The sequence below is a fragment of the Aythya ferina genome, assembly GCF_964211825.1.
Source record: "Aythya ferina genome assembly, chromosome: 22".
NCBI classification, from domain to species: Eukaryota; Metazoa; Chordata; class Aves; order Anseriformes; family Anatidae; genus Aythya; species Aythya ferina.
Genome location: NC_140320.1, coordinates 1800118 through 1828093, shown reverse-complemented (window position 1 = coordinate 1828093; position 27976 = coordinate 1800118). Strand labels below are relative to the sequence as shown.

General features: G+C 43.3%; 1 protein-coding gene across 7 annotated transcripts in view; it reads left to right on the top strand.

Annotated features, from left to right (window-relative positions):
- ARHGAP32 (Rho GTPase activating protein 32) overlaps window positions 1-27976 on the top strand; it is a 265176-nt gene that overhangs the window by 79608 nt on the left and 157592 nt on the right. For 5 of the 7 annotated variants that reach the window (XM_084495627.1, XM_084495629.1, XM_084495626.1 and 2 more), the window contains one exon: window positions 21495-21603. In XM_084495627.1, coding sequence (XP_084351753.1) covers window positions 21496-21603 — 108 coding nt within the window. In that variant the 5' untranslated portion in view covers window position 21495. Of the gene's footprint in view, window positions 1-8169; window positions 8516-21494; window positions 21604-27976 lie in introns of those variants that run through there. The other 2 variants (XM_084495633.1, XM_084495632.1) reach the window with 2 other exon arrangements.

Here is a 27976-nt window from a genome sequence, read left to right as displayed (position 1 = left end):
TTGGGTGCTAACATATCATAGTTGTCATGTTAAATTTCTGGAAAACATCAGAAGAGAAAAAAGCTAAAGCTAATAAGCTATATATATATGTTTATATATATATATATGTATTTGAGTCTTTCATACCTTGTAAATTACCATGGCACGGTTTCCTTTTGTGTTCAGTTTGATGAAGCAGTCTGCATCCATGTAACTGATACATTTAACATCCTGGCAAATCGCACTAGTGGGCTTCCATCACAGGTTAAAGCAGAAGAAAAGTACCTGTGATACTGCAGAATAAATAACCATGTATTTTTTATTTTTCTTCCCTCACAACTGCTTAACTGTCACATCTGACTCTTTTAAGAGTACATGTTAGATTGATGAACGAGATGAAGGTGTGTGAAAGTGAAGGCCTGTCTGAAAGCTGTCACGCAGCTGTTAGGAGCATTCAGCACCTTTGGAAGATAGCAGTGTTATTACAATCATGTGTATACACAAGGGCAGAGTGAAAAAGGTAACACATGCTTGCATATGTTACACTTCTTCCTTCCTGTTCAAGGGAGTGGAAAACAAGCTTATAACTGGAATAGTATAGAAACCTTTTTTTATATACTTATTTGGTGTCCTAATGGGAAAAACTGACATTTTATAAGTTTGCAATATGTTTTTGACATTTGTTTGGTTAAAGCATCTCACTGTCATCACACACAGAGGATTTTGTCTTCTCCTCTGCCTGTTGATACCACGTTTCTTCTGCCTGTGCTGGAGGCTGCCCAAGGCATGCGGTGAGCTTGGGTGCAGCGCCCTTCTGTAGGGTCTGGCCTGGTGCTGAGTTGTAGCACTGCGCTTTCTGCACTGTGAGTGTAACACTTAATTTAGGGAGATCAGAGTAAAATTACCAGGGCTCCCAGAAGGGTTTCTCCATTTATTTAATCCTATACTCTCTCTAATAGCTTCCTCTAGCCATTCATCTCCTCCCTTATATGATAATACCTTGTCCTAGTGCTGGCCTGTGTTATACTAAAGGTGGTGAGTTTTCCCATTTGTTGTTTTGTGCAACATTTTGGGTGGAAGTCAGTCGATGTGTGCCTGCATACCTTGGGGGGGGGGACTTTCTTGTTTTTATTTTTGGTTTGTTTGTTTTCCAGCAGCATCAATCTGATAGTGCTAATGTCTTCTCTACAGTTTACCTTCCTGTTGATGATTTCAGGTAAAGTTTTGTCACATACTCTGATGGAAGCAGTTAATTCAAAATGAGAGTTCTCTAAAGGTCCTCTGCAGCAGTCATGCATTGGCCAGTTTTGCACAGGATTTTATAGCACTGCTGTGTCAGCTGGGAACATGCAAAAAATAATAAATATAAAAAAGAAAAAGGGTGTCCTCTGGCTGATGCAGTGGTCAGTCTCCTTGTATAGGGTCAGCTGAGATACAGCACAAGAGTGGTTGTTGGCATGTACTCTGCAAATTACTACAGCAGTCCAAGATGTTACTGCCTGTAGGCTTTTCCTGTAGCATAACTATTGAAGCATTCAAGGGTTTCTCATCTACTTCTGAACAAAATCAGACCTCTTACCTTAATTTCACTGTGTCTGCTTTGGAGATGCTCCCTCTGCTCACCAGCAGAGGTGAGAACCTGTGGGCATCAAGTACTTCGGTCCTGCTACTACAGCTGATGTATGACTCTCCCGTGCAGGAAGATTGCTGTTTGTGGCAAGGTCTGTGTGCCTAGCAGGGAGGCTCTGCTGACATAATTGCATGGGTAGAGCTGTAGTGGTGAAAGCTCTGTAATGTGGAGAAGACCACCGACTGAAAGGACAAGTGTCATCTGGGAATCTCTGCCTAAATTGGGCTGCGTATATGCAGTCACACCAGAGACTGAAAGGCTCATTTAAAGAAATGCTGATCTACTTGAGTGACTTCTTATCCTTAGTACAACTGACCCCTCAAGCATTTAAAAAGCAGCAGTCAAGTTTCTGAAAAATCAGAAGGTTGACTTTTAAAAGTATGCCTTTTAAGGTGCACTTCGACTTTTTTTTTTTTTTTAAATTTGCCCTCCAGTTTAAGTTTTTAAGTGCAAGATGGGTCATGTTGTTCAGCTTTCCTCTGCAAGATGATTTCATAATTATAGTGAAAGCAGAAAATATTTCTTAACTGTTTGACTCCGTGACTGGAACTTTGAAAATACAGAATGTGGAGAGACTTGCAGTGAATTAACAAAAAAATTTCATACCGTCTTGCTCATTTTTGTATTTTGATGTTATTATAATACAGGTCCAGTGGTATTTATGCAGGTTATGCAAGTCCTAATGGTTGCTCTGCCAACAAAACTATTTCCACGTTTCTCATCAGCTCCTTGAAAAACACCTGACAAGGTATTTTTTCTGGATGCATATGTAGAAATATGCACACTCTTTCTGTTTCCTCTGAAGGGGATTTGAGGTACAGCTCCACGTAGAATTGCATCACGCAGTGGCAGCACCTGCAGCCCTGTGCAGGGCTGTACCAGCAGGCAGGGCCAGGTAAGCAGCGAGCTCCAGCTTCTTTCTGGGGCATGGCGGAGCCTTGGCCACGTGGAGAGCACCCAGGTAACGCTGTCTGCCCTGGAGGGTTGTTCGTTATCTCCCACAGGGAAAAGACAGCAATGTTTTTATTTTTGTAATCACTTTTGTATACCGTGCTGAAGTGCCATGAAATACTGCTTTGATTTCTGAGTATGTCTTACATTTCATGAGCTCCAGCTCCATAGCAGCAAGGGGAAGATGAGGTGTTCATCTCACTGATGTGAGACTTGGCAAATGAGCCTTTGTATCTGGTTACAGCTAGCAATATGCCGACATAGGATATGGCAGTGGGAACACACAGCCACTGATACGTTAAAATGGTGTTAAACACCAGCTGATGCCCATGTGGGCTTTTTAATTAGTACCTGGCCTCTTTCTGAATCTAGATGTACCTCTCCGTAGGGAAAATTTTTGATAAATCCCCAGTGGCTCATGAAAGAACAGAAGGTAATTTTCTTTTTGGCCTTTTCTCTGTTGTGCATATGCAAAGTTTTCTTGGTGCCTGCTAAAGAAAATATATATATATATATATATATATTACTAGGGAGTAAGATGCCCAGAAATCGAAAGACTCCTACAAAAGAACTTCAGACTGCAGTTTATTGAAACAAAGTACTTGTGCAGTTATAGATGGAATGTACAACGTGGTATTGCCTGGAGTTTTGTGGACAATACATCTCTGGGCAACTTACCTGGTGTTACCTACTGGAAAAATCTGATTGTCACTTGGCTATTTGGCTGAAAAGAGAAAACAAACATTTCATTCTCACAGGTACTAACGTCTCAGCCTGCCCGTTTAAACACACTGGGACCTGTGTAAGACAATGGTATTTGCTGAAAGCAGCATGCAGCAGGACTGACTGCAGGATACACCGTGTTCCAGTATGTGAATTATTTTTTTTTAAATGAGTCAAAAAGTTGAAGAAAACAGGCTAGTTACTAAATATTACTGGCTCTGAGCTGTGAGGTACTCAGGGGGCCCCAGGTTAATGCACCAGATGTGGCTTTCTGGAGAATAGATTTATTTAGGCCCTGCCGTGTTGATGAAGGGCAAGAGGTTGCAATAATGCCGTGCTTCGCACATGGCTAACTGCACCAGGGGGAGGAGTGCGAGTGCAGGAGAGGAAAAAGGCACCAGCAGGGTCACTGTGTTGCAAACTCCAGAACAGCGGGCGAGCATGAGCGCCGTGCACTGTATCAGCGCTGAGTGTGACCAGTGGATGTTGCTGCTTTGTGGAGCGCTGCTGAACTCTCAGCTGGTGCTTCAGACTCTTCGGTCATGCATGGGGAGCTTGAGCCAGAGCGCTGAGATTGCTGGCAGTTGCGTGCTCAGAGGACTGGCTTTGTTTAGGGTTTTCAAGGTGTTTTGTTATCACTCATCAGCTCACGGAAATGCTGATCAGTAGGGAGTACAGTCATGCGTGCAGCGAACAAGAAATACAGGTTTGGGAAATAACTTTCATCATCTTCAGTGCTGTTTAAAGAGGGAAAATATGGAAATAGAAACTACAGGTACTTCTTCCTTGTTATATGCCCACTCGTGATAATGACTTTGCTTTTGCATATGCATTTCATAAAAACTGTAATAAAACCCTTTGGAAAAATATTTATTAGTAATTCAAAGGAAGTAAAGCCAATGAATTTAATATAGGTGCATTAGCATACATACAGATTGAACTTCTGATTAGATTGAATACACCTGCTTTTGCTGATTCCGTAAATATGTTATTCATATGCTTACTGATATCAAGCCTTGTCTCTTTTCAAGCTCCTTTCCCAAACCTGGCCCAAGCAATCCCCTTCCCTGGCCCTCCTAATACACTCTTTAAGTTGGCTATCAGACAAACAATACCCATTAATGTTGGATGTTTGCTGATGCTAGGTACAGCCCAGGCAAAACAGAAAGGAAACGTGCACATCAAATAATACGTTTTGCTATTATTACAAACTTAAGAGCTTAATGATACTTTTCACTACCTACAGAGGCACCTTTGAGTGGGTTAAAAGAAATTAATTGAACCTGACCGGCTATCAGTACAATAGCAGGTGTATGGCAGCATGCTGGTAGAAAATAACACTGAAACCTGAGCAAGGGGTTGGTTCAACATTGCTTTATGTGCAAATGTCTGTGGCGACTGATGACGTGGGAAGAGTTGCCCTGGCATTAGTGTGGTATAGCAGAAGGCTTCAGGTGCAAACGTGTTTTGTTGGTAGGAAATCTGTCTTTTCTAATGTGCTACCAATGTTTGCGTATGCTGGGAAAATAAAATGAGGTCATTTTTAGAGAATATGTTTAATTACTGCTGCATTTACAGTAAAGATTTTGTTGAAAGGCGTAATTATGTAATGGGAATACGAAATGATACCAATCTCTTTCCAATAATAGAAAATTTTGTTTTTTTTTTTTTTTTTTTTTTTTACTAACTCTGCTACTTTCTGCACATTTTCCAAAACATAATGAGGAGGCAGCAGGGCAGAAAGGTATTGCCTATTCATTTACTACATGAAAAATTAAGCATAACAAACTAGAAGAGGATACTAATATAGTTTAGCGATCATTTAGATTTTGCTTGAAAAACATTTATAATTAATTATGAGGATCTTGAGAAATTCATAGAAATGAGTGCCAAGAGTTTCCTTGCAAAGCACATTTATGAATCTTACATTAAATTTAAAACTCTTTGACTAATTACCTGATTAATTTGATGTATTTCAGGGAAAAGAACAGAGCAGCTGAGTCCTTTGTGTTCAGTTTGACATAAGGAAGAACTTGGGTAGCACAGCAACCTCAAATGTATTTTCAAACAAGGACAGAATATTAATAAATAAATAAATAAATAAATAAATAAATAAATAAATCAGGACCAAGTTTGAGAAGACTTTCGGTGAGCCTTTTTGTGCCTGGGGATGGAGCCAGCCCCAGAGACGTGAAGAGCTCTGGGGGGCTGTACTGGGGCCATGGGCTGGTGCTGGTAACGTGGCCACAGCCCCGGGACTCCACCGGCCCCATCCAGGGGAGAGCAGAGAAGGAGCTTACACTTATTGCTTTGTCCACTATATTCTTACCTTTTTTTTAAAAAAAAAAACCTGCTGTCTCCAAGCCTTCCCTTTTTGCTGAGTTATTCATTACACGCTAAAAAGTCTCCGTTCAGTGTTTCGGTTCTAAAACCATCAAGATTCCTACAAGATTCCTAAGAGAACGGGGGGAGGTCTGAAGAGCACTGTTGACTGTCATCTTTCCTGGGCACTAAAATGAATGTGCACTGGTTTCAACAATATCTAATTTCTTTGTGAAGAATAATAGCCTGGTCACTTCATCGTCCTGACTTTTTGCACAAGTGCCGAGGTAATGGAAATGCTTTCATTTTCCAGACTACCCTTGAGTGCTTGAGACAAATGCTTTCAAAAGCTAACCAACACTTCTTTTTTTTTTTTTTTTTTTTTTTTCCTGTTGTACAGGAAAAGCTATAAATCTGTTCATCACCTGTCCATTTAGGTTAACATGTTGCACCTGCAGCCCATTTTAACGTCTTAAAATAATCAGACAGTGTGCTTTCACTGGAAGGTACGTCACTGAATCAGTTAAGGCTTTGTCTATTTATTTATTTTCCCAAGAGGGCATTTTATTACTGATAGCATGAGTCAGAACAATTAAAGGCTATGGTGAAATATGCCAGCTTCTGTGATGCAATAGGAATTGTAATGAATGTTACCTTAAAGTTAACACGCTGTGTGCTGTGTAACCTGTAAGGCAGAAGCCTACCAGTTATCTTTGTCCCATAACTTCTTCCCCATCAACCTGAGTGTGTGGGCAGTGACTGGGAAGGAGAAATGATGTGCTTCTGTGTTTTGGGGCCTCCTGTGGGCATTGGGTTTGTCAGCGTGGAGATAGAAGTTTGTCCAGGCTCACCTTCTGCAGGAGGGAAAGAAGGCAGCCAGCACTCCTGGGTCTTATTCCAGGCTTCGGTGGCTCAGCCAGCGGGTCCATTCTTCTTGTGCATTATTTACACTTTTTTAAGCAGGGTAACAAAATGAAGCTTTTTTACGGGAAGATTTTGAGTTAACTTTGAAGAGCTATATGGCTTAAGTATAAAAATTACTTCAGGGCAAAACTTTATCTTATTCCTCTTGGTCTTTTGAAACAGGATTGGAAAGTGGATTTAGTGGCTGAGTGTAATTTTCAGCAGGATTGTCCCTGTGTTTTAAGCTTCCCTCCCGACCCTTTAAATTGTAAGAATTCTGCCCAAGGCGCCGGGGAGGGTTGTGTTGACACAGGTGTAAGCAGGATGTTGCAGACGCTGCGCTCCTCACTACGACTTCCTGTTTTTAACTGTAATTTATTTTGATGCAAAGGTCCACAGTCCATTTTGCCAGCCATTCATCTACACAAACACATGTATTTTCCTCTGCTGTCCATAAAGCCCCAGTTTTCCTTGTCCCAGGACAGCAGGGATTAATTTTCCCAGCAGTGGGAAGGGACAGCACCTTACGCTAAGGGTTGCATGGTATTGGCAAAGGAAAGCATGTAGAAAATCATTCTATGTGCTAATGTATGCCTGAGTCCTTTTCTCTCCCCACCTCTCCTCTGATGTTGCAGTTCTCTGCCCTAGCCAACACAGTTATACAGATAAATTTTGTTGCTTAGGGAAGGTGCTGGTATCCTCCCATCTTTTATTACCCCCACGCACAAGCGAAATGGTAGCACAGATATCCCATAGAATTTATACTGGTGCAATTGTGCCAGGAGAGATTTAAAGGCAGAGGAGGAGGAAGCTCATGGTATTTTTCAAGTGATTGTGTTTGTAAGTGAAGAATGGTGGAAGGAATTAGGGTTACCTGATCCATCTGCTTTTTCTACCCCAGCCTTGCAGAGCGTGGCAGCACCTGCTCAAGTTTCGCTGCCCTTCAGCTCGTGGCTCGAGGCTGCCGGACTTAGTGCCAGGAGTGTCTCCTGCAGGCAGCTTCCAAACTGAAGGGACACGAAGGCTTCAGTGGCAATTCAGGAGGGTGGAGGATTAAATGTTCTTGAAAAGCTATTTGCATAGAGCTTTGCAAAGGAGGGAATGAGTGCAAGGCTGTTCAAACTGAGCAGCGCAATCTGCACACCTTGACTCGCCTCATCTGTCTGCTTGGCCTGTGCCATGTGTGTTTAACAGGTAACGTTTAATCTCTCCCTTTCAGGGAGATACGTGAGAGCTGTTCAGCCTCAGCAGACACGGGAGAGCTGTCCTGTAAAGCTATGCAAGTAGAACGGGAGCTTACATTTCATGCCAGTTTCTCAGGAGAATGACCGAGGAGGTGCAGAAGCATCATGTCGTGGCTGTCCTGTCCGTCCTCGCTGGCTCGGCAGGCGCGGGGCAGGGGGTGACCATCTCCTGTCTTGCACCACCCCAGTTCCTTTTGGGGTTGTGCCAGCTTCCCCAGGCTCGCGTCTTCTTTCAGCTTCGTGCTTCTCTGACTTACTGCCAGGCTTTAGTTTCCTTCTGTACTGCTCACAAAGCAAAGCAGCCTCTGTGGAGGTGCGGTACCGGCCTCCCGAGGCGGAGGTGCAGCAGGGGTTAAGGCCAGCCCGATCCCTGCCGCCTGCCTCAGGTGTGCAGCGGGTGAGGCTGAGGAGGGAGGCAGCCAGGCGGAATTCCAGGCGGGAGCTCTTCTTGTCTCTATTTATTTATTCACTTAGTTTTCCACGATAGATGCTATTTCTTACAGAAAAGACTGACCTATCTGCTGCTGTAGTGTTTTCTTCTTTCCTTTTTCTTTTTCTCTCTCTTATTTTATTTTATTTTTTCCTGCTGAGTCATTGCACAACTCAACAGTCATTTGTGTGGCATGCTTCCTGGAGCCGTGAATCGGATTGTCACGTACCTTTCTTCTTTTCTCCTACGTTTAATGTAACTGCACTCATTTCAAGCACTTCTGCGCAGCGGAACCCCTTTCTGATGGTCCCGTGGTTCCTCTCTGTGATCGGGGTGAGTGAGGCTGTCCTAATGGCAGAATGTGACCTGTGCTCAGTAAGTTGTTATTCCTGTGATAATGTTAACATTTAAAGATTCCTTAAGACTCTGCCTTACACGGAGTTAGCATGCAAATGCAGACACTTCATCTTGTAGCTGAGGGAACAAAACTCCTTGTTTGCTTTTGCTTTTTCATACATTCCGCTGCTGGCATCTGCTGAGGCAGTTTAACGCCGCTCATATTTTTCATCCCTGTAATATATTAGAAAGGGGGTACTCTTTTTGTTCTTTGAATGTCTTTTCAGGCTTAGGTCATCTACAAATATGTAGTTCACTTCCTCCCCCCCTTTATTCCTTCAAAATTGGGTTGGCATTTCAGGGACTTTCTTGGCCTGCCTGATATAAAATTAAAGAGGTTACCTAAAACCACAGAATTAGAAAGTGGTACAGCTGAAGTTTTTTTGTTCTAAGGCTGAAAAATCACAGATGATGTTTTTTTCACTTTTAAAATGTTATTAGACACAGGTTGTTTCTGTAACACCTATATTTTGTTCATAGTTAATTTTTCAAATTAAAAAAAAAGAAACAGAAGTTTGACATCTTTTTCCCCCAAAGTGTTTCAGGTGCTTTTTTTTTTTCTTTTTTTTTCTTTTTTTTTTCTTTTTTTTTTTTAAATCACAACAAACAACAAAACTGTTCTTTTTCCTGAGCTCTAGCATTCACAGAGACCTTAGGGTGATGCTGCATGATGAAGCATTGCAGCACACTGACAACTCAGGTCCCCAGCTCCAGTGTTTGCAAAGCTAAGATAAATGTCCAAATTCTCTTCACTCAGTGTGAAGAGAGGTGCATATGCATCAGGATGGGATCTGCAAAAGCTCAGCCAGGCTTCACAGGACAGGAGGAGGTCATCCACTCTTTCTGAAGCTACATCCCAGTGAAGGTGAATCAAAATGGTCCTGTGGCTAATTGAGCCATTTCCACCCCTGACACTTTTATTAGGCCAACAATAGTTCTTTTAGCTGTTTGCTTTGTTGTGGCCCAGTGGAAAGCTAGTCCTTCTCAAAATGCATTTATTTTTCCTCCAGGGCAGTGTCAGTAGAGATGGGCGAGCAGCTCTGCTGGCATGGGGCAGGTATGGCAGCAAGCAGTTGGGAGCGATGGGGACCTGCTCCTTTTGCAGAGCCCTTGCATGACTTCTTAGGCTGCTGTGGAAACCTCATGGCTGGATAGAAGAGCTGTCTTGAAGCCGTGCCAGATGGGTGCTTTGATAATACTGGTATCTGCAGCCCAGTGCTTCAGGGTTTAGTCATCCTAGTCTTTCTTTTACATGGGTTATTGCTTTTTCTCCCTCTGCTTTTTGTAAGAAGGTAATGGGGCAAGGCGAGGCGGAGGTGTTGCATCAGACCTTAGTGGTTAGAGCCATCGGTTGGGAAAGAGCAGACTTCAACACTGTCCTGAGCCTCTGCAATGAATTCCCTGAGAGAGTGCCCTATTTATCTATTGCTGAGTGGGACTGGGCTGGGGGAGGCTCTCCATCACTTCTGCACCAGGCTACAGCATCACGTGGCAAGGAATGGATGAGGGTAGAGCATGTGCGATCCTCGTCTGCTCAGGAGGGTGTTCTTCCTGTGCCCTGATTATTTTCCCCTAGGGTCTGATAGGGAGTTTTATATTTAGGGGCTTTGTGGCTAGGAGCTGCAAAACTGAAGTTATTTCCTACTTTAGCCTCAGTCTTCCTCTGAAATATTGGACAAGTTATTTGAGCTGTCAGCTACTGTGGGTTTTTGGAAAATGGAGGTATTCTCTTTGCTCACCTCTTGTCTGCTTTGATGTAGTTAGTCTTTGCTGTGACATTTTATAGTCTCCCAGCACAGTCAAGTACAGCTCTGAGCATAATTGGGGTCACTGGGCACTAGACAATAGTGTTTATGATCAGAAGTCTTCATAATACAGGCTAAACATGGTATTTCAGCTTTATGTTCTTCTGAGTAGCCTTTAGAGTTAATGTTTTTGTTTTATGATGCATCATCTCTCAGTCTCTCCTCCAAAAAGTAAAATAAATCTAAATTAGATTGAAGCCTTGGCTAATTGTTCTTTCTCTATTCATCTCTGTGGCAGCAGGAAACCTAGCAGCAGGGTTTCCATTCACAGCAGACATGTGTGCCAGCTCAAATGCTTTTGTCCCAAAATTGCATATGTGGGTGTTGAAGGTAAAAATGATTGGGTAGTAGTGGTTGCAGCTGTATCCTTGAGAACTCCAGGCAAGGGAGATCAATGATCTCTTTCCTGCATGTCTTTTTTCCTCACTGAAAAAGATACTTAACAATTGCAAATCATTCCAAAAAGGCAAAGGAAATGTTTTTTGATAATCAAAGACTGCATCAGCCCTGGGTCTGTTTGTGCTGCTGACATTGGTTCTGCACAAGGTAGGAGTGGGAAGGGTTCTCTGAACTACTGCGAGGCATTTTGATGCCTACAGCACTTTGATCTGATGGCCTGCAGGTACTGCGTCCCCTCGGCTCCCCCCATCTTACTGCGCTGCTGCCACCGGCGTTTCCTCCTCCTGCGCATCAGAAATGCGGGTAGCAGATGGGTGGTCCAGGCAGGTTTGTCCTGGTTGGAGCTTTTCTTTTCCACTCATGTTAGCTTCAGAATGACCTGCTTATGATACACATCTCTTTGCTACAGCAGAAATAATTACAGTATGGCTTTGCACATACTACACCCATATGATGACCCCCAACTGGTCAGATCTGCCCTTGATAGCTTATTGTAGTTGCAGGCCTCCATTTCAGTCCATTTAGCTGGTCAAGAACAATCCAATAGAAATAATAATGGTGCAGCATATTAGCAGTGATCTCTAGACATGGAAAGGAGTGAGCATTTTCCTCTTTTTTGCTGTTGATCCCACTGACGTGGAGTGACAGTAGGAGAAGTATGGCTGTAAACACGATGCCAGGGCCACCAGTCAGTTAAGGCGAGTCACAAAAGGCAGAACAGCTGGAACTGCTCCTCGGTTATTTGCTTATGCTTGTCTTTCATTCATTGTTTGGCTGATCAGCTTCTGGTGCCCCAAAATTCATGTCCATTCTTTTCCGTGTGAGTATTCACTAGCATGTCTTCTCTGGATGTTTTTTCCCCTGACTTCTCACACAAAGCGTGCTGTAAGCGTGCTGCACAAACAGCCACAGGTTCTGCAGGTTCTGCAGACTGCTGCGGAGATGGAAAGGCAGCTCTGGGTAGGTGACGGCTCCGTCTGAATGCTTGGTTAGGGAAAAGATTTCCCCGCTGAGCAGCTAGCTGACTAGACAATTTTTAAGTGTTGTTCCATGTTATGAGCAGTTGTCATGTTAATAGCATGCGAGGCTAATTGTAACTGATTAGTTGATTGCACTTGTTCCGTACTGAAAGCATCACTTTTCTAATAGATGCTTGTATTAGGAAGGATTAAATTTACTGTGGCTTTGCATTACCACTGCACTACAAATGAATGAAAGATCAGCCCAGGCAAATGTCCTTGGATCTAGGTTTAGGTCATGCTTTGTAATCTTGAGGTAAACTTTTCTGTATTTGGACTACCTGTAAGCAGCTGGGTTTTGCTACTGATTGGCGCTGTGGTATTTAAAGACTAGCAAAAATTGGGACTGCTTTTGCTGGGAAGTGAAGACATGAGAGGAAGGCCTTGCTCAGGAGAAAGCATCATCTTAACAGCGACAAACAGAAACAAGAGATGGCAGAGGAAGCACAGGGACCACTCCGTTGACGTGCCAGGCGTTGATGGAGCTCGGTGAGGTGGCACGTGTCTTGCTGCCGTTTGGATGAGGGAGGTGAGGGGCTGCGCTCTGAGCCCTGCTGTGCCAGGGCTCAATCACTTGGACCTGGGAGGGAGGGAGAAACAAGGCAGGACATCCTGCTCTGCCACTGCACCCAGCAGTTTTTTGTTCGCAGCACCCGCGTTCAGATGTCTTGGAGGAACAGGAAGGGCAGGAGCAGCCGTCCTTTGCCATCTCTCTTCTTTGCTGAATTTTTAGAGCTGCTTTTAGCGATTTATTAATTGTAAATGAGAGGTTAGTACTTCTTTTCCCTAGAGACAGTTTCTTTAATATCTTTATATTTGTTCCTGAATTGAACAAAAGGAAGCCAAGCCAGAGCTTGGTGATTTCCCAATTCCTTTTCTTAGACTGGGCAAAAGTGATAAGAGAAAGCTATTCTTAAAGATTTTTTTTTCGTTGACTATCTCTGTGTTCTTCTGAAAGAAAATGCCAAGCACCTACTAAAACAATGTCTTTTAAGTGTTGCCAAAGAAAAGAGTGGGTTTGTTCGGTAAAATATGTATGCAAAAGCATAAGGATTCTGAGATTATTTTTATAAAGCTTTTTAATAACTAAGACTATTACTAAAAGCAGGTAAAAGCTGAACATCCCCAGAACTTACTCTTTTCATACATTGTTTAAAGAAATTCCAGTTATGCAAAACCTAATAAATTAATAAATTAATTTAAAATTAATAAATTAATAAAGCCCAACTCAACAAAGTTCTTAGGTGCACATTCCAGACCCTTCCAGAGCACAAAGTGTCTCTGCTCTTACCTAGTGCCTTGAGGTGGGTGCTGCTGAGCTGGGACCTGACGCACAAGCAGGAGAGCCAGGAAGCAGTGAACGACGCTGCCAAGAAATAGTATGGCAGAGGAGCAGAAGGAAGGGAAGGTGGGCCTGCTGACCCTCACTTACTGAAGGTGATTTAGGGTTGATCTTACAATATGCCTACAGAATTATCTTGTTTTCAGGAAAAAAATATGACAGCAACAGGTTTTGGTTTATAGTATGGTGTTGGCTTCTCCTGTCCCAGCATCTCACCTTATGAGATGTTAAAAGCATCTCTGCAGTGGCCAGCTATTTGACACGTGCACCCTAAAGGGGGATGCTGAAGTGCTGCTGGGAGAGCCACTGTTGCTGGCTCCTCCACCTCGGTCACCTTGCCAGCCCCTGGGGGTGTGGGTGACAACGTGTGTGGGGGGCCCTGGGTGCATCAAGTGAAACACAGTGTCTGTGTGTGTACACGTTTTGGGGGTGCTGAATAAATTAGGAAGAGCTGCAGAGACAAAGCAGGCTGCCTGTTGTACCTTAAGATGTCTTTTTGCTGAGCTGGGAGCTGTCCTACCCAGGCTTGCCCCTTTGCCCACAAGTTTTAGGTTCCAGGCGATCTGATCTGGTTTGTTTCTTTGGCAGCTCAGAAGCCGTGGTTTAAATGCCCATGCAAATTAATGAACAAGGCAGGTATTTTGAAATCTGAAAACTCATTTAAACCCTTGCACAAAGAGACCTTAACTGGCTGACTCTCTTGGAGCTCGTATTAAAAGCGTGTCCAGAGATTTAAAGCAGGGCAGGAAACCAGCTTGTTTGTTAAGTGCTGGCCAACTGCTGGCCTCTGCTTCATGCTGTAGAGATACATCAGTGGTGGAAAAGCTAACATGTCTGGTCTTGCTTTTTAAAAAAATAATCAGACAATGCTGAAGATACTGGATTAAAATGGCCATTATTTCATTATTTTTTTTTAAATATATATATATTCTTAAAGGTTAATGCAAAAAAAAAGTTTTATTTTTTTCTTCAGAGCCAGTGATTTCTCTTCTGATAGACAGCTGAGAATCTAATTCAACAGGTGGTGGTGCACACCAAGTGAGAAAGTGATTTTTTTCTCAAAAAAAAAAAAAAAAAAAAGGTAGAAACAGAAACTCCAGAACTAAAAATATTCTTGAATTGTGGCCTTCCTAATCCCCTTTTCTATAAGGAGCTGAGTAACAGTTGTTAGTGATCATGTACTTCATTCAACTCTAGCATAGGAAGTACATCGATCATTTCTAACTCAGCTTCCCTGGGCATAGGTACAGTTTGGCCAGTCTGAATTTGCAATCTGTGAATTGGAAAAGCTAGAAATTCTGCTACTGTAAAGCATTTTGAAATTATCTCTCTAGATGTGGTTTATGTGATTTTGTTTTTGAAAAAAAATTGCAATTGAATTACTCTGTCTTTTTCAAATTGAAATACTCCGTCTTTGTAATAGTGGTGCTCCTGTTCAGACCTGTATTCCCATAGCTGGGTGATTTCCAGCCTTCTTTATTTGGGCACGTGCACAAATTTTCCTGCAAAGCAGCCATTCCTGGAAGGGTCCGTATTTACTCACTAGTTTCACAGCACAATTGAACGAGTTTTTCTTAGTCAACTTCTGCTCACCCGCACTGACTGTTCTCACACTTCACCGATCACAAGCTGAAAGCCACTGACCTGAACGTTTAAAACTAGGCAACGGGGGCGTCTTTATTAGCACAGGTAGTAAGTACACAGAGTAGTTCAGGGAAAGTGAGGTTGGTTTCTGCTGCCTAATATTTGAACGATAGCAAAGGATTTTGAAAACATCCTTCTGTTGTAATATCCTGGTTTTCTATTAGTTTTTCTTACCCAGTGACTTCCCAACCAAATGAATTTTGACTTCCAATGATGAAGTTCCATCAAAAGTGGCAGTTACAGCTTTCAACTTTATAGAATCAATCCCAGTAAACGATACAGTTATGCCAGGTTTTCATTTTGTGGTCAAGGATTACATACAGTCCCATTTACCATTTGTTTATTTATGAGGTGTGTTTTAAGCTGACCTTGTAGGTTTTTTCCATCTTCACTCTATGTGAACCTTGAGACACACTTCAGAAATTTTATTTAGTATAATGCAGATAGACGTAATGTAATCAGCAAGGTGTTGACAATGCTGATTTAAAACATGGGAAATTAAATTCTCTTCAGGTCAGCCCTGTCAGCCTTCAATTCCCATCTCTCGTTTCATTGTCCCTGGGGCTCTTGAGCTATCACTGCTTTCCATATTGCATGATTATTTTCTTCCTTTCCACTGTATTAGTTTTAATTTCATGGATACAGAGTTTGCTTGGAAAACTGGGTTGGCAGAGGGTGTGTGTTTTCTGTTTGTTGTTTGTTATTTTTTTTTTCTTTTTTTTTTCCCATCTCTTGGATGTCAGTACATATCTTTCTTTGTAGTATAAGTTTGAGGCCAGAAATAAAGACATCAAAGTTTCTCACTGTGTTGCAACTTCTTACCCCAGTGTTTATATGCTTTAGGTCAGGTCTTGGTTCTTGTTTCCTAGTTTTTCTGCCTTTCCTCATGATGATAATAAATAAAATATATGATATATTAAAACCATAAAATATCATATATATTTATATATATATGTATATATATATATATATATAGTAGCACTGTGACTCATTGTCTTGATCAAGTTATTTTTAAGCCCTTAGGCAGAAATTCTCAAGGTATCTTTCCACTGACTCGCCATTGGCATTCCTTTCTTTGCTGTGACTGGGAGTTAGGGGATTGAAGCCTGAAAGCTACTGGGTGGCACTGGGAGAGACAGGGATGCTGCATCCAGGCTGTTACGCTAAGCCTTGAGCCTTACGTGCTCAGCACTGGGTTGAGGATTTTTGCGCTGTAGCTCACCTGCACTGAATTCTTGAAGCCTGAAGTAAACCCAAATCTCATTCGTCTACAGAACAGCTGGCAAATTCTTGTGGTGGTGCCGACACGTGCTGTTTGCTGCTGCTGACCCTTGGACGTGCAGCGGTGCATCACGATCCCATTTCGGTTGCTCCCTGCCATCTGTGTCTGCTGCTCTCCCCTTTCCTGAGCAGCACCCGGTGGCGGTGTCAGAGCTGAGGAGCTTACTGGAGATGTGCATGGCTGCCAGCAGCAAGGAGGACGAGCCACGTGGATGTACAGTTCCCTGCAAGCAGCACAAAGATTAATCCGCAGAGCGTTATTAGCACCCCGATAAAGCCTATCTTATTTTTATTTTTTTTAATGCAAATTTTTCGAGTGGCATAAATACCTATTTTTATCAGATAGTGTTTAAAGCTCATTAATTTTCAGTATAGCTTTTTGTCAGCAAAAGCCTTATTTAAATTTGGCTTTTTGGGGTAGAATTTATATCTCAGAAAACATCACTTTCTGTGGATCTCTAAATCCTCTTGAATCATCACTTCCACAGGGCAGAGCTGTGCTTCTCTGTTGGCTGAGAAATCTCCAGGCACAACAACAGCGCTGTATAAATAATAAATAAAGTAATAAATCAGTCATCATCTGCTCTCACCTCCTAAATTGAGGTCAGGAAGAAAAGTCACTTGAGAAAGAAGCAGCAGGGAAAGCTGAAATGCCCGTTGTCCCATTGGGGGAGCACAACCCGAAGACCAGGCTTGGCATTTAATTTAAAAAATACACAGCCGGGCCGAAATGAGTGTCTGTCAAGCAGACAATTAACTGTCTGATCTGAGGAGCCTGGCATTCAGAGAGCCTCATGCCTCCATGCCACACGTGGCTTTTGAACCATCAGGCATCCCTGGGAGCGATTTGTCAGCACCCAGAGGAGAGCTGTTGGTCCGCGTGTCAGCAGCATCCCGCTGACAGCCAAGTCCACGGCAGCCCTGTTACTGCCACCGCTGAGGGCTGGCAGTGGGACGTGGTGCGTGGTAAAGAACCTGAGTAATGGGGACAAAAATTCTTGTAGGAGTCTCACCAGGTTTTGAAGTTTCTGCCCCTTTCTCCTCCCCGGTTTAATCCAAGTTCTTTCAGAAACACACTTGTTGTGGTTCTTTTCTTCCTGCACAAAAACAAGCGTGCAGTCACTTGGTGTTTGTGGACGTGGGACTCCTCCAAACTCATACGGAAAGTTGCTGCCTAGTGGAAATAGTGATGCTAAACAATATTATACACACAGAGCAACTCGATTTTATGGACACCTACTTATTATTACTTTTCCTACAGAGCTCCCATGCCCACCTGTATTTCCAGTGCCCCTTGCCCCATGGGGCACGGCTCCTCAGCAGCACCCAGTGCTCAGCACCTCCCGGCCAGGAGGTTGGTACCCAGGTGTCTCAGTTCCTCCTATATGCCACAAGTACTGGAACCAGCAAATTAGGTTTGAGAGCATGAGAAAGGGCAGTGGATGCTTCCCTGATACGGCCGCACGGTGTACAAATGTACGAGCTCTGGCTTGAAATTCATAAACTTGACCTACTGGAGAACTTCGACGGGTGGGTGTGAATGTGGGCCGTGCCTTTTGTGCAACGTCCTGTAAACATTTGTTCCAGTACATTTGATTCTCAATTTACAATGAAGAGGGATTCATTCATCTGCAGAGCGATTGCTTAATGGCCTCTGTACAGACAGAACCTTATTAATATCCTGGTGTCAGAGTTCGTTTGAAGGGCATTCAGAGCTGCTAAGCACGTGAAGAAATGGCACTCTAAATAAAATGGTATTTGTGGTGTTAGGGCTGGCGTTACATTCTGTGGTGAATTTTCAGTCATTTGCAGCTGAAAATAGCCAAACGTAGGCCTTGCGGAGCAAAGCAGGTTCTTTAATATTTTGTCCATTAATGTTTATAAAATAAGTGTCAGTGTTTTATGTAGGTGCTGGTGGGACTCGGGGGGTTCTACCTTCCCATGGAAAAGAATCCGTGGCAGAAGCAAGGTAATTAGTGCTGGTGCAGCCTGACGTGGGTGGTGACTCAGATACACGCATGCAGTGCTATTTATTTCCCCCATAAATTAAAATAATGTCAGATACACATAATGCATACGTGTCTATAACAATGTGCATATGAGTGTCCATATCTATAATTTTCCAAGCACATCTGGAAGGGGTCCAGGACACAGAGCAGCATCTGGCTGCTGGGAAGAGCTGCGCGGCTCTGCGCTCCCCATGCCCAGGGGACATCTTTGGTGATCCTTCGGTGCCTGCAGCCAGAAAAAGGACTCGGGGCTCTGACATCCCTGGTTCTCCACTGTGAGGGCAGAGAGCTGAGGGCATCTGGGTTGTCTCCTGGAGAGAAGGAGGCCGAGAGGCGACCTCTGTGGCTTCCTGAGGATGGGAGTGGAGAGAGAGGCACCAGCCTCTGCTGCTGGCTGCCGGTGGGATGTGTGGGTCAGCACAGAGCTGCGCCTGGGGAGGCTCAGACCAGGCATTAGGGGAAGTTTCTCTGCTGTGAGGGTGGCCAAACGCTGGCACAGGCTTCCCAGTGAGGTGCCTGGTGCCCTGTTCAAGAGGCAGCTGGAGAACACTCTCAGTAGTGTGCCTGGACTTCTGGGCAGCCCTGCAGTCAGGCACTTGGACTCTGCTTTTCAGTTCCCTCCCAACCGAAATACGCTGTGCTAGGCTAGTCTAGTCCAGCCTATCCTTTTGGTAACGTGTTTTTCTCTGTTTTGAAGCTGTTACGTATTTATTGGTAAAAAGAAATCATACAAGAGATGCTTTGTGTGTGCAGGGAAATTGGCAAACACTGAGACACTTTTTTATTTTTTGAATTTTACTATCTTGAAGAAATTTCCCTTTCTATGGCAGGGGAAAGCTTGCAAGAGCGTGTTACACATTGTATTACAGGAATTCAGTTGTACACAAACCGCATTCTCATCTTGACACCATGTTCACACTTCCCAGCAAATTCAGCGTAAGCCGGCCGAAGCACAGAGCCTGTGCAATACACGTGTCGTGTTTGTGTTCACGTGTTTTAAAATCTTAATTGCTGATCTCTGCCCTCCTGATTTGTAGCTTCTGCGTGATAAACTTGCTGTAGAGCCCTGTGTGCCTTATGTTGAAGCCACCTGGCCTGGCAGGGTTATGGTTCGTGTTACGGGGGGAGCTGGGTCTCCTGCGGGTCCCGAGTCTCCCAGGAGAGCTCGTTCCCTTCTGCCCACCTGGAACTGCTGCGGGATAACTTGCTGCTGGAAGCACACGGCCGGCCGTACGGTAACACGCCTGTGGGCTCAAAGGTCATCCCCGTGCTCCTCCAGTTATTGACGGGCCACACGTGGCAATCAGTGCATGAGTACATTCGTCACAGGGTGAAAGCTTGGAGCTGAGACCTGTTTCGGTGCCTCCTTCGGCTCCTTCCCATCATGGATTCTTCTCTCAGTAAGGGTCAGGAGTGTTGAGGGGCGCCTGGCCAGGTTTTTTGTGTTACTTGCATGGTGTCTTTGGGCAGCCCTGTGTTCTGGCAATGTCAGAAATTCAGAAAATTTGTTTGTCAAAAGGAAAGTGTTTTCTTTGGTGGGAAATGCTATTAAAAACCAGATTTCTGATGAGAAATCCAGGAGGAAATGGCATAAGCCTGAGGAGTGTGTAGTAAACTGATTTGTAATCCAAAGCAACCATGAAGTTGTAAATTCAGTTCCATTATTTTCAAGTCTTTAAGCTGAGAAAGCAGGCATTTTGTAGGCTGTTTGTTTTAATGCTGATCAAGAAAGCTGGGTCTTAATCACGTGCCCCTGCTTTTCATCCCATCGTGCTGTCTGATTGCTTTGGGCTCAAGCTGCTCTGGTTCGAATTGCTTGGATTCATTTGACATAATTGCAGCATTGCCAAACCCCAACATCCAGAGATCCCGGGGGAAGCCTTCCTGTGCTTGTTTCAAAATCACAGTGTTGATACAAAAAAATTAGGATTTTTTAGCTTATCTCTTGTTTCTGTGTTGCACAATCTGGTTTCCAAAACTTTTCTCGGCACTCAGCAGGTTTCAACTTCCAGTTAAAATACGTGGCAAACATCTCGTGTGCTGGAGCTGGGGCTGTGAGAAACACACCAAGCTTGCTCTTGCTATGCAAAGGAGAGGTGAAAGAGCCGTGCTCTGGAAGCAACATGTCTCCACGTTCACAGAAATTGAGTTCTTTTCAAGAGGTGTGTTGTAAAGGTGCAAGTCTCCCATCTGAGCCAGCATTGCAGTTTTACGTCCTGAATCATGGCACCTTCGTGCACATTTTCTTTTCGTATATGTACACTTCCACCGTTTAGGCGTACTCTTATCTCGTTGGGGTGCCCTGCTATCAGTGGGGGATGCTCGTGGTGCGAAGGGCTCGTGGGGCCCAGCAGTGTCAGCCTGAGACCAGAGCCTCAGCACACTGCATTCAGGAGTTGCAAAACTTCAGATTTTTTTCTAAAGCAAAAGAAATTTCTTACAAGGCATTCACCATGCTTGTTTTAGTCAAATGGTGCATAACAGTGTATGCTGATCAGCTAAACCAGCCCTGCTTTTCCATCCATGTATGTGTAGTGCTGATTATTGATACGGTTACTCTGAATAAATAAATAGTGATCTACTAATAAAGTAAAAATCTGCTTGAATCTTGTATTGTAATGAAACCACAATAGATACCACTAGACCTTCCATAGGCCTTCGGTACTTCAGGTCTGTGCCCTGAAATGCAATGTAAAATGGCTCTTGGCTGCAACAGCAGAGCTGCCGTAAGGATAAGCTGGGCAGCTTTTATGGATACTTTCTGAATTTTAATTCTTAGCCTCTGATCTCTTTACAGGCTTGAAATACACTTCACAGGGTGTTCAATATACAGCTCCTTATCTGGAGAAAAGTTTACCTTGATCAAACGAGATTGATTTGAGCCCATCCCTGCAGAGCTGGGGCAGCTGAAGGCGCTCACCCTTGCAGATGGGATCAGTAAGAAGGATGAGAGCTGCTGGCTCAGGCTTGGGTCACGCATTCAGGCTAAGATATGGGAACAGCAGGCTCTGTTTCTGGCCAAACCATCCAGCGACAACCAAGAAATCAAGTGTGTATATCTCTGTCTAGGCTAATGGAGTTTGCCTGGGCAGTATAAGCAGTTTGTTGAAAAGGACTGAAAATTACTCCTCAGTATTTTTCAGTGTTTTAAGATTTGTGAATCGTGCAGTGATTAAACAAAATTATCTGTTGATTGGCTAGGAAGTGCAGATTTCTCTTCACCAGATTTATACTCTTATCTTCTTTGTATAAAGAGGAAGTAAGAGAAACTTGAGAAGTCTGCAGGGTTTCTGGTTTTATAAAAGCATTTATATTGTCACATAAGCAACATAACTGAACTGAGTACCAGAGCAGACCTTATGTAAGATTAATGAGCAATTTTCACCAAGTATCAAACCTCTCTGTCCTCCTTTTCAGAATGATGAAGTCCTCTGTACATGGAGAAGAAGATGACTTTGTGCCAGAGCTTCAGAGAAGCATCCATCCCCGGGAGAGGCCGGACTGGGAGGAGACTCTCAGCACTATGGTAAAACACCTTGTTGCCTTTCCTGTGTGCATTATTTTCGGTTCTGAATAATCTACACTGCTGGCTCTTGTACTTTCTAGTTCTGCTTTGACTCTTATTCCCTGAATTTCAGATTTTTAAATGGATTGCACAGTAGTTTCAATAAGACCAAAATACTTTCCTTCCTCTGGCACTTTGTCAAGGAGAGAGAGAAGGAGCATGCATAACGCTTCTGCCCTATTAATATGTGCCCCAAAGCAGGTCTAGTAACCAATTAAAAGGTCCATAATGTCACAACGATTTTCAGTCTGCATTAACCTCTTTTTCAGTAAGATTTTTGAGCGTGAAGGGAACTTCTTGTAAGAATATGCTCTTTGAAGCATGCATCGTTGTGGAAAAATATGGTTTTAGCAAAATGCTGGCTAAGTCTACAGAAATAAAAAATGTCAGCCTAAAAGCTTACCTGCCATCACATGGAAAGGAATTGCAGAAAAGCAGCCACAAAAGTGGGGTTCTCATGCCTAATGAAAACGGAACAAGTGGCAGTGGGCCACAGAAAACTGTAGCACCCTGATTTGTTTTCTTTTTAAATGAACAGAGTACCCGCAGTTCCACTTTTCCCAAATCCTCTAGAATTTGCTGAGCTTGGACAGTCGGTTATTTTCTTAGTGGTCAAATAAGTTGGTTTTGTGAAGTTATCTTACCTCACAGAAGCTTGACCTACCTTGTTTTGGTATAGGAGCATCTGGAAGTTATATCTTGCTTGTTATTCTCAGATTTTTTAAATTGCCTCATTAGCATAATAAGCTGATGAGGAAATTGCATTCTGTGACAGACCTTGGACAGGGAGAAGGTCTCAATATTTCAGGGTGGGATCGCTGCTCTCATGGGGACAGTCCAGCTGCACGGCTGAAATTACTTACTGAGATGGGAGACCAGTGACAGGTTTTCCCTTGCATCAGATCATGTGGCAGTGGCAGGGCATCAGCCTGGAAAAGCCATATGTACGCTGCTCCCGGGCTCCCAGCAGTGCAGCAGCAGTGTGAGAGATGGGCTGGGCTCCGCTGCACTGCAGCACGGCCACGGCCATCTGAGGTGTGGGGCTGGGGCTGCAGAGAAGCCCAGGTGCTGGGCTGCCTGGTTGGCTTTTAAGCTCGGTTACTAGGGTGAGATCAGAGGCCTTAGTGGATAAAACCCCAACTTTGGGGGAGGATATGGGGGGAGAAGGAATTTTCACTGTTGGTCAGTAAATATTTGATGCGTTTTCCTTTTCCCTTTGGAATTGCAGGGCTGATGAAAAACATTTGGGTTGTTTCACTGCTGCGTTACTGTACATGGCCAGTGTCCCTAGGACTTTTATACAGACCTGTGATGACTTTCGGTAGTACTTAATGAATCTTAATGACTACTGTTATTACCAGCAGCACTTAATTTGGAGGTATAAGTTGTTTTATCGTGGTTTAATGTTAACAGAACAGTGAAACAAAGGGCAGTAACTTCATCTTGCTTATCTTGAAACGTGGCAGCAGACACATTCCTCTGGTTTGTCTTAGAAATTTCAGGCTGTAGCATAAAGACCGATACTCCTGTAGAAGATCTGAGTAGCAAGTTTTTCTTCGTCTAGGAGCGTTGACCTTGTCACATATGCACTTGTGCCTTCTGTAGCACCACCTTTGTGAACAACCTTTAAAAGGAAGGATGCAAGGTACCCTGAGCTTACACAGTGCCCGACAGTGAGAGAGCACACATTTCAACCTCACTTTTCTTCAGCGGCTGAACAAGCCTTCCAAGGATGTGGTTCAAGTGAAATCAATGCTATTCATGAAGCCACAGGAGAATCCAACAAGACAAAGGAAGCAAGCAGGACATTCAAAACCCACTGAAACATGAGCGTTCATCTTGATGGATTATTTAAAGTTTAAATCATCATTAATATTTGGCTGGGTCACATAAAATAGATGTGGGGTTAAATGTTCATTACACAGCATTCAGGAAATGTGTACCCTCCCTACAAGCCAGGTATTTATTTTAATTTTAAATGAGACAACAAAGTTCATTTCTATGGTTTACTGTTCTAAACCCCACATAATACAATTAAAATATTTTGTTTCAAACTTTATTTTTAGACCAAAAAAAAAAAAAAAGAGAGAACTCAGGCCTCACTAGTGTTTTTTCTCTGCTGGTATTTTCTGCGCTTGTTGTTCTGCTTGACCCTGTGCTTATCCATAGCTAATGTAGACTTCTTGCAATTGTCACCTCCTAGGTATCTTTTTCCTCTATATGCAGGTACATTTTTCCTTCTTTCTGCCTTGGCCAGCAGTTCACATTGGTGCCTCCTGTTCGGGAGCCCTGTCTGTTCTAATCAGCATTATTCAGGCATCAACCTCAGAGCATGGTGCTCCGAAGCGCCCTAAAGCCAAGCCTCCTGTGCAGATCACTGCTTGACACCGCGGTGTCTGTAACCTCGAGGTGTGTCTCAGGAATGCGGCTCTCCAATTCAGTCTCCACCTGTAACACAAGTTAGCTGGCATACCTCATTTATTCTAGCGTTTGTTTGTGTTTTTCTTTTCTTTTTTTTTTTTTTTTTTTCCCTACCGATGGTTTATAATGGAAGACAGGTTCACCGGCTCTGGCTCGATACCTTCCCTCATCTCATCAGGACTGTTGTCCTCACGTACACTGTTCAGTGTTCAACCCCCATAGGTGCACAACGCTTAGAAACTTCTGTGCCTGCTGACTGCTGGACAGGTGCATGCTCAGGTTGTGCGGTGCTCCTGCAACTTTCTGTGAGACCCTGCAACTGCTGTCAGTGCCAGCCTGCAAAGGAGGGTGGCTGCAGACCCGAACGGCAGCCAGCTAGCTGCAGGAGGCATCCTGGGGAAACACACAGCTCCGGTGGAGTCAGCACACCCTGAGCTGGAAGGCACCCACAAGGATCGTTGAGTTCAGCTCATGGAGAGTTGAACTGAGGAGCTGAGCAGAATTTCAATCCCTGGCAAACTCCCTGTTGACTGCTAGCAGTTAGGTAACTTAAATTTCTGACAGGAAGATTTGTTCGTGTAGGAGGTGGCATTCCAAATGTTTTCCTGTTCCTCTTCAACACTGCAGTCCTGGAGAACTTGTGCTACTATATTTGCATTAGGGGGGAATTTTTTTTTAAATTAAGATGGAAATTTAGTCTCACTTTTGTTCATTGAGAGCTCAGTAATCATTAGAAAACGGTCATTGCAGTCTTGCAAGTTGCATTTGTGTCTGGCAAACAAATGAGAATTTCTTTTAATGTTATAAAATGCTCGCTTGCAGCTATGACAAAGGGCTAGCCCAGCCTGCCCTTCGCCCCCTACTTATACACAATTTACTCTTGTAGCATTATTGGTGAGGGGGAGATTCTTAAAAAAAACCCCTTTGGTTGGATGTTTCGTGTTGTTTTTTTTTTTGTTGGTTGTGGGTTTTTGCTAGTTTTTGTTAAGAGGTACAGATTAACATTTTTTGGTAGTTTTATTGACTGGCTGATGGTTAAGACAATAAAACTGTGAGGCAGTAAGTACCTGTCGCTGAGAAAATAGTAGAATGTGGTTGCAAATCACCTGGGAGTGTTGCACTAAATTCTCTTTCTGTATACGTGTATTTATCTGCATTCTGGGGAAAAAAACAAACAAACAAAAAACTGTGGGAAACAAGATATGTACCCTCGACTTTTTTTCCTTCTGGTGGGATCTTTCATTATAGGGGAAGAAAATGAGTAGCTTTATGGAACATCTAGCAAAAGTACCAGCTGCCAGCAGTGAAGAAGTTAGGAAACTCCATGTTCTCATAGTGACAAGGGAAGAACATTTCCTTCATGTTTCCAGTTGTGCATTTTCAATAGCTGTTAGCACAAATTCTGAGCATAGGAGAGTCAAACTAAATATTTGCGTTAAAAAGAAAAAAAAGAATTTCAATAAATGGAATCCATACAGAAAGCAAATGACTGTTAAAGGATATGTGTGCGTGTGTGTGCGTGTGTACAGTGTAGTATTTCATAAGATGTTAGGGAAGATAGTGCAATGGCCCTGCTTTTGCAGGATGTTCTGTCAGGGTACGTCTTTGTCCTGAAGAGAAGCTGTTAAACCCGGCCAGAAGGACTGGGGCCATTACACTGTGCTGGAACAAGAGGCTGTTCCTTTCATTCTGCTAACCATTGATTCATTTTTTAGAATGTGTCCTGTTGCACAGCTCTATGCCAGCAATATAAAAATTTAACAGTCCAGGTACCTGCATAAAAGAGATTTAGAAGAGGATAAACAAGAAAATTCAGGTCTAAGATTTGCTGCACAGTGATTTGGTACAATGAGGCATAGGGGTAGGTAATAAAGGTACTTGTACTTAGGGTTTGTTCTTACGGTGTTCCTTTTACTTTGTGGTCCTCTGAATACATTTCAGATGGGTGAAAAACCCTCACTTGCTCATGTTTACTGTGTTAAATGAATCAAATTTACATTTTCATCTTCTGCCTTGTGTCCAGTCAGAAGGAAATATTGACAGAATGCTCTCGTTCTAGGGGTTCAACGCCGTCACACCCTGCGTTTTGTTTAACCAGTGCATATACTATATTTGCCTTTCTCCTGACCATGTTAATCCTGAAACTTCTTTCCCTTTCCATTCTTCATTGTGCATTCTTAACAGCCTCAGGTTTGATCTTTTCCCAGAGTATGCTGCTCACATGCTATGTGAGTTTCTCAGAGCTGCACAAAAAACTTAATTTCTGGTTGGTAGTTGTTCACGTTGCACATTTCGGGTTTTCTTGTTGCTTGTTCTGGGGAATGGAGGCTGTAAAGGCTGAGGGAGTTGGACATTGCTGTGTTGGTCTCTGGTCTCCTTTGCTTCCTGTTGTAGACAGCTGGAGACCCAACTGGGTGCCAGGCTTTGTCGCGTGCAGTGACTTTTGTATTCTGCCAGGTGAGTAATGCTGAGACCAGCAGCAATACGGAGAGCCTGGAAACGTCTGACACGACAGACAGACCTGTGATGCTCGTTCATTTCTCTCCTGAACTTTGCCTTTGTACATGTTTTTGTACTTTGGGAAAAGGTGATTTATGCATTCACGGTTAGATGAACATACCCAAGTTGTCCCTGCCCTCCCTCTCCCCCCTTTTATCTGCAATATGCTTGGAAGTGCTTATTATTAATTTATATAACTGCTTTGTTTCCAAAGCCACTTTTTAACAAGAAATAAACTAAAGGTCTTTCTAAATATATAGAGGTCGAATGTCCTCCCATAACATGAATATTAGGTAGGACAGAAACTCTATTTTTAATAGTTTTGTCATTGTCAGTTAATTCTGGGCACTTGAGTAACTTCAGTCCTTTGTACTTCTTTGATTGTTTTTTTCTACGTTTATCACCGGTACTTTCATCTGTTTTTCTTGTTTGGGGTTTTGCAGAAAGGCAAGTAATTTTCTGTTAGAGATTTAGTTTGTCTGGGTACTTTTGGTGGTTCTTGAAACTTCATAGTAGTTACAAAATCTCATGCTGTCAAATCTGAGAACCAGACTGAGATGCAACACTAGGCAGACAGACTTTGTAGGAGTTAAATAATAAGACAGCTGCTTGACCAGTCCTCAAGGACTGCTATGTTTTGTGTCAACCCCCAGTTATGTTCTGTACTTTCAGACTTTATTAATATTAGCCCCGCTGTTTTTCTCATGTCTCAGCCTCCAAGTCCCACCGCGCTGCTGGCCTGCCGCGTAACCTTCACACGCCGGTTTTCTCAGTTTGGAAAATGCAGTCGATGACAGTGACTTTGTTAGATACTTGTGAGTTGTAGGGATGAAAAGCCATATTTGAGCCAAGTAATATTGCAGCATATGGATTTCCTAATGTTTCTCTGAGCTAGTTATGTTACTGTCGAGGAAAGGAGCATCTTTCCTTGTAGGGCACTGAAAAGTGCTGTTTCTGTGCTAGGAGAAATGAAGTTGTGAAAAAAAACTTTAAATAAGGTTTCTCACACAAACCTACAAAACAGCTGTCCTCAGCCTGTCATTAACTTTAGCATATTTTGGTATTTTTACTTAATATTGCGTTTACCTTATGTTTCTGATTTCCTCTCAGCATCTCTTTATGATCCTGGAGGTTGCAGCGCTCGGCACAATCTGCTCCAGCCTTGCCCCTCGGCAGCCCTCTGTGCTTACAGCCGTGAACGCACGCTCGATACCATTGCCTTTTGTCTAAATTTTGTGGGGAAGCAGGGTTACAGGAGTGAAAATAAATATAAAATATTTTAAATATAAAACTCATTACTCACATACCCTTTTAAAACCGCGCTGTCCTGGGAAGATACCACCTGAAGCTGCCTTAAGCTGGCAGGCAGAACTGTGAGAGATAAGGTGAATGTACTGACTCCACAGCTAGAAAT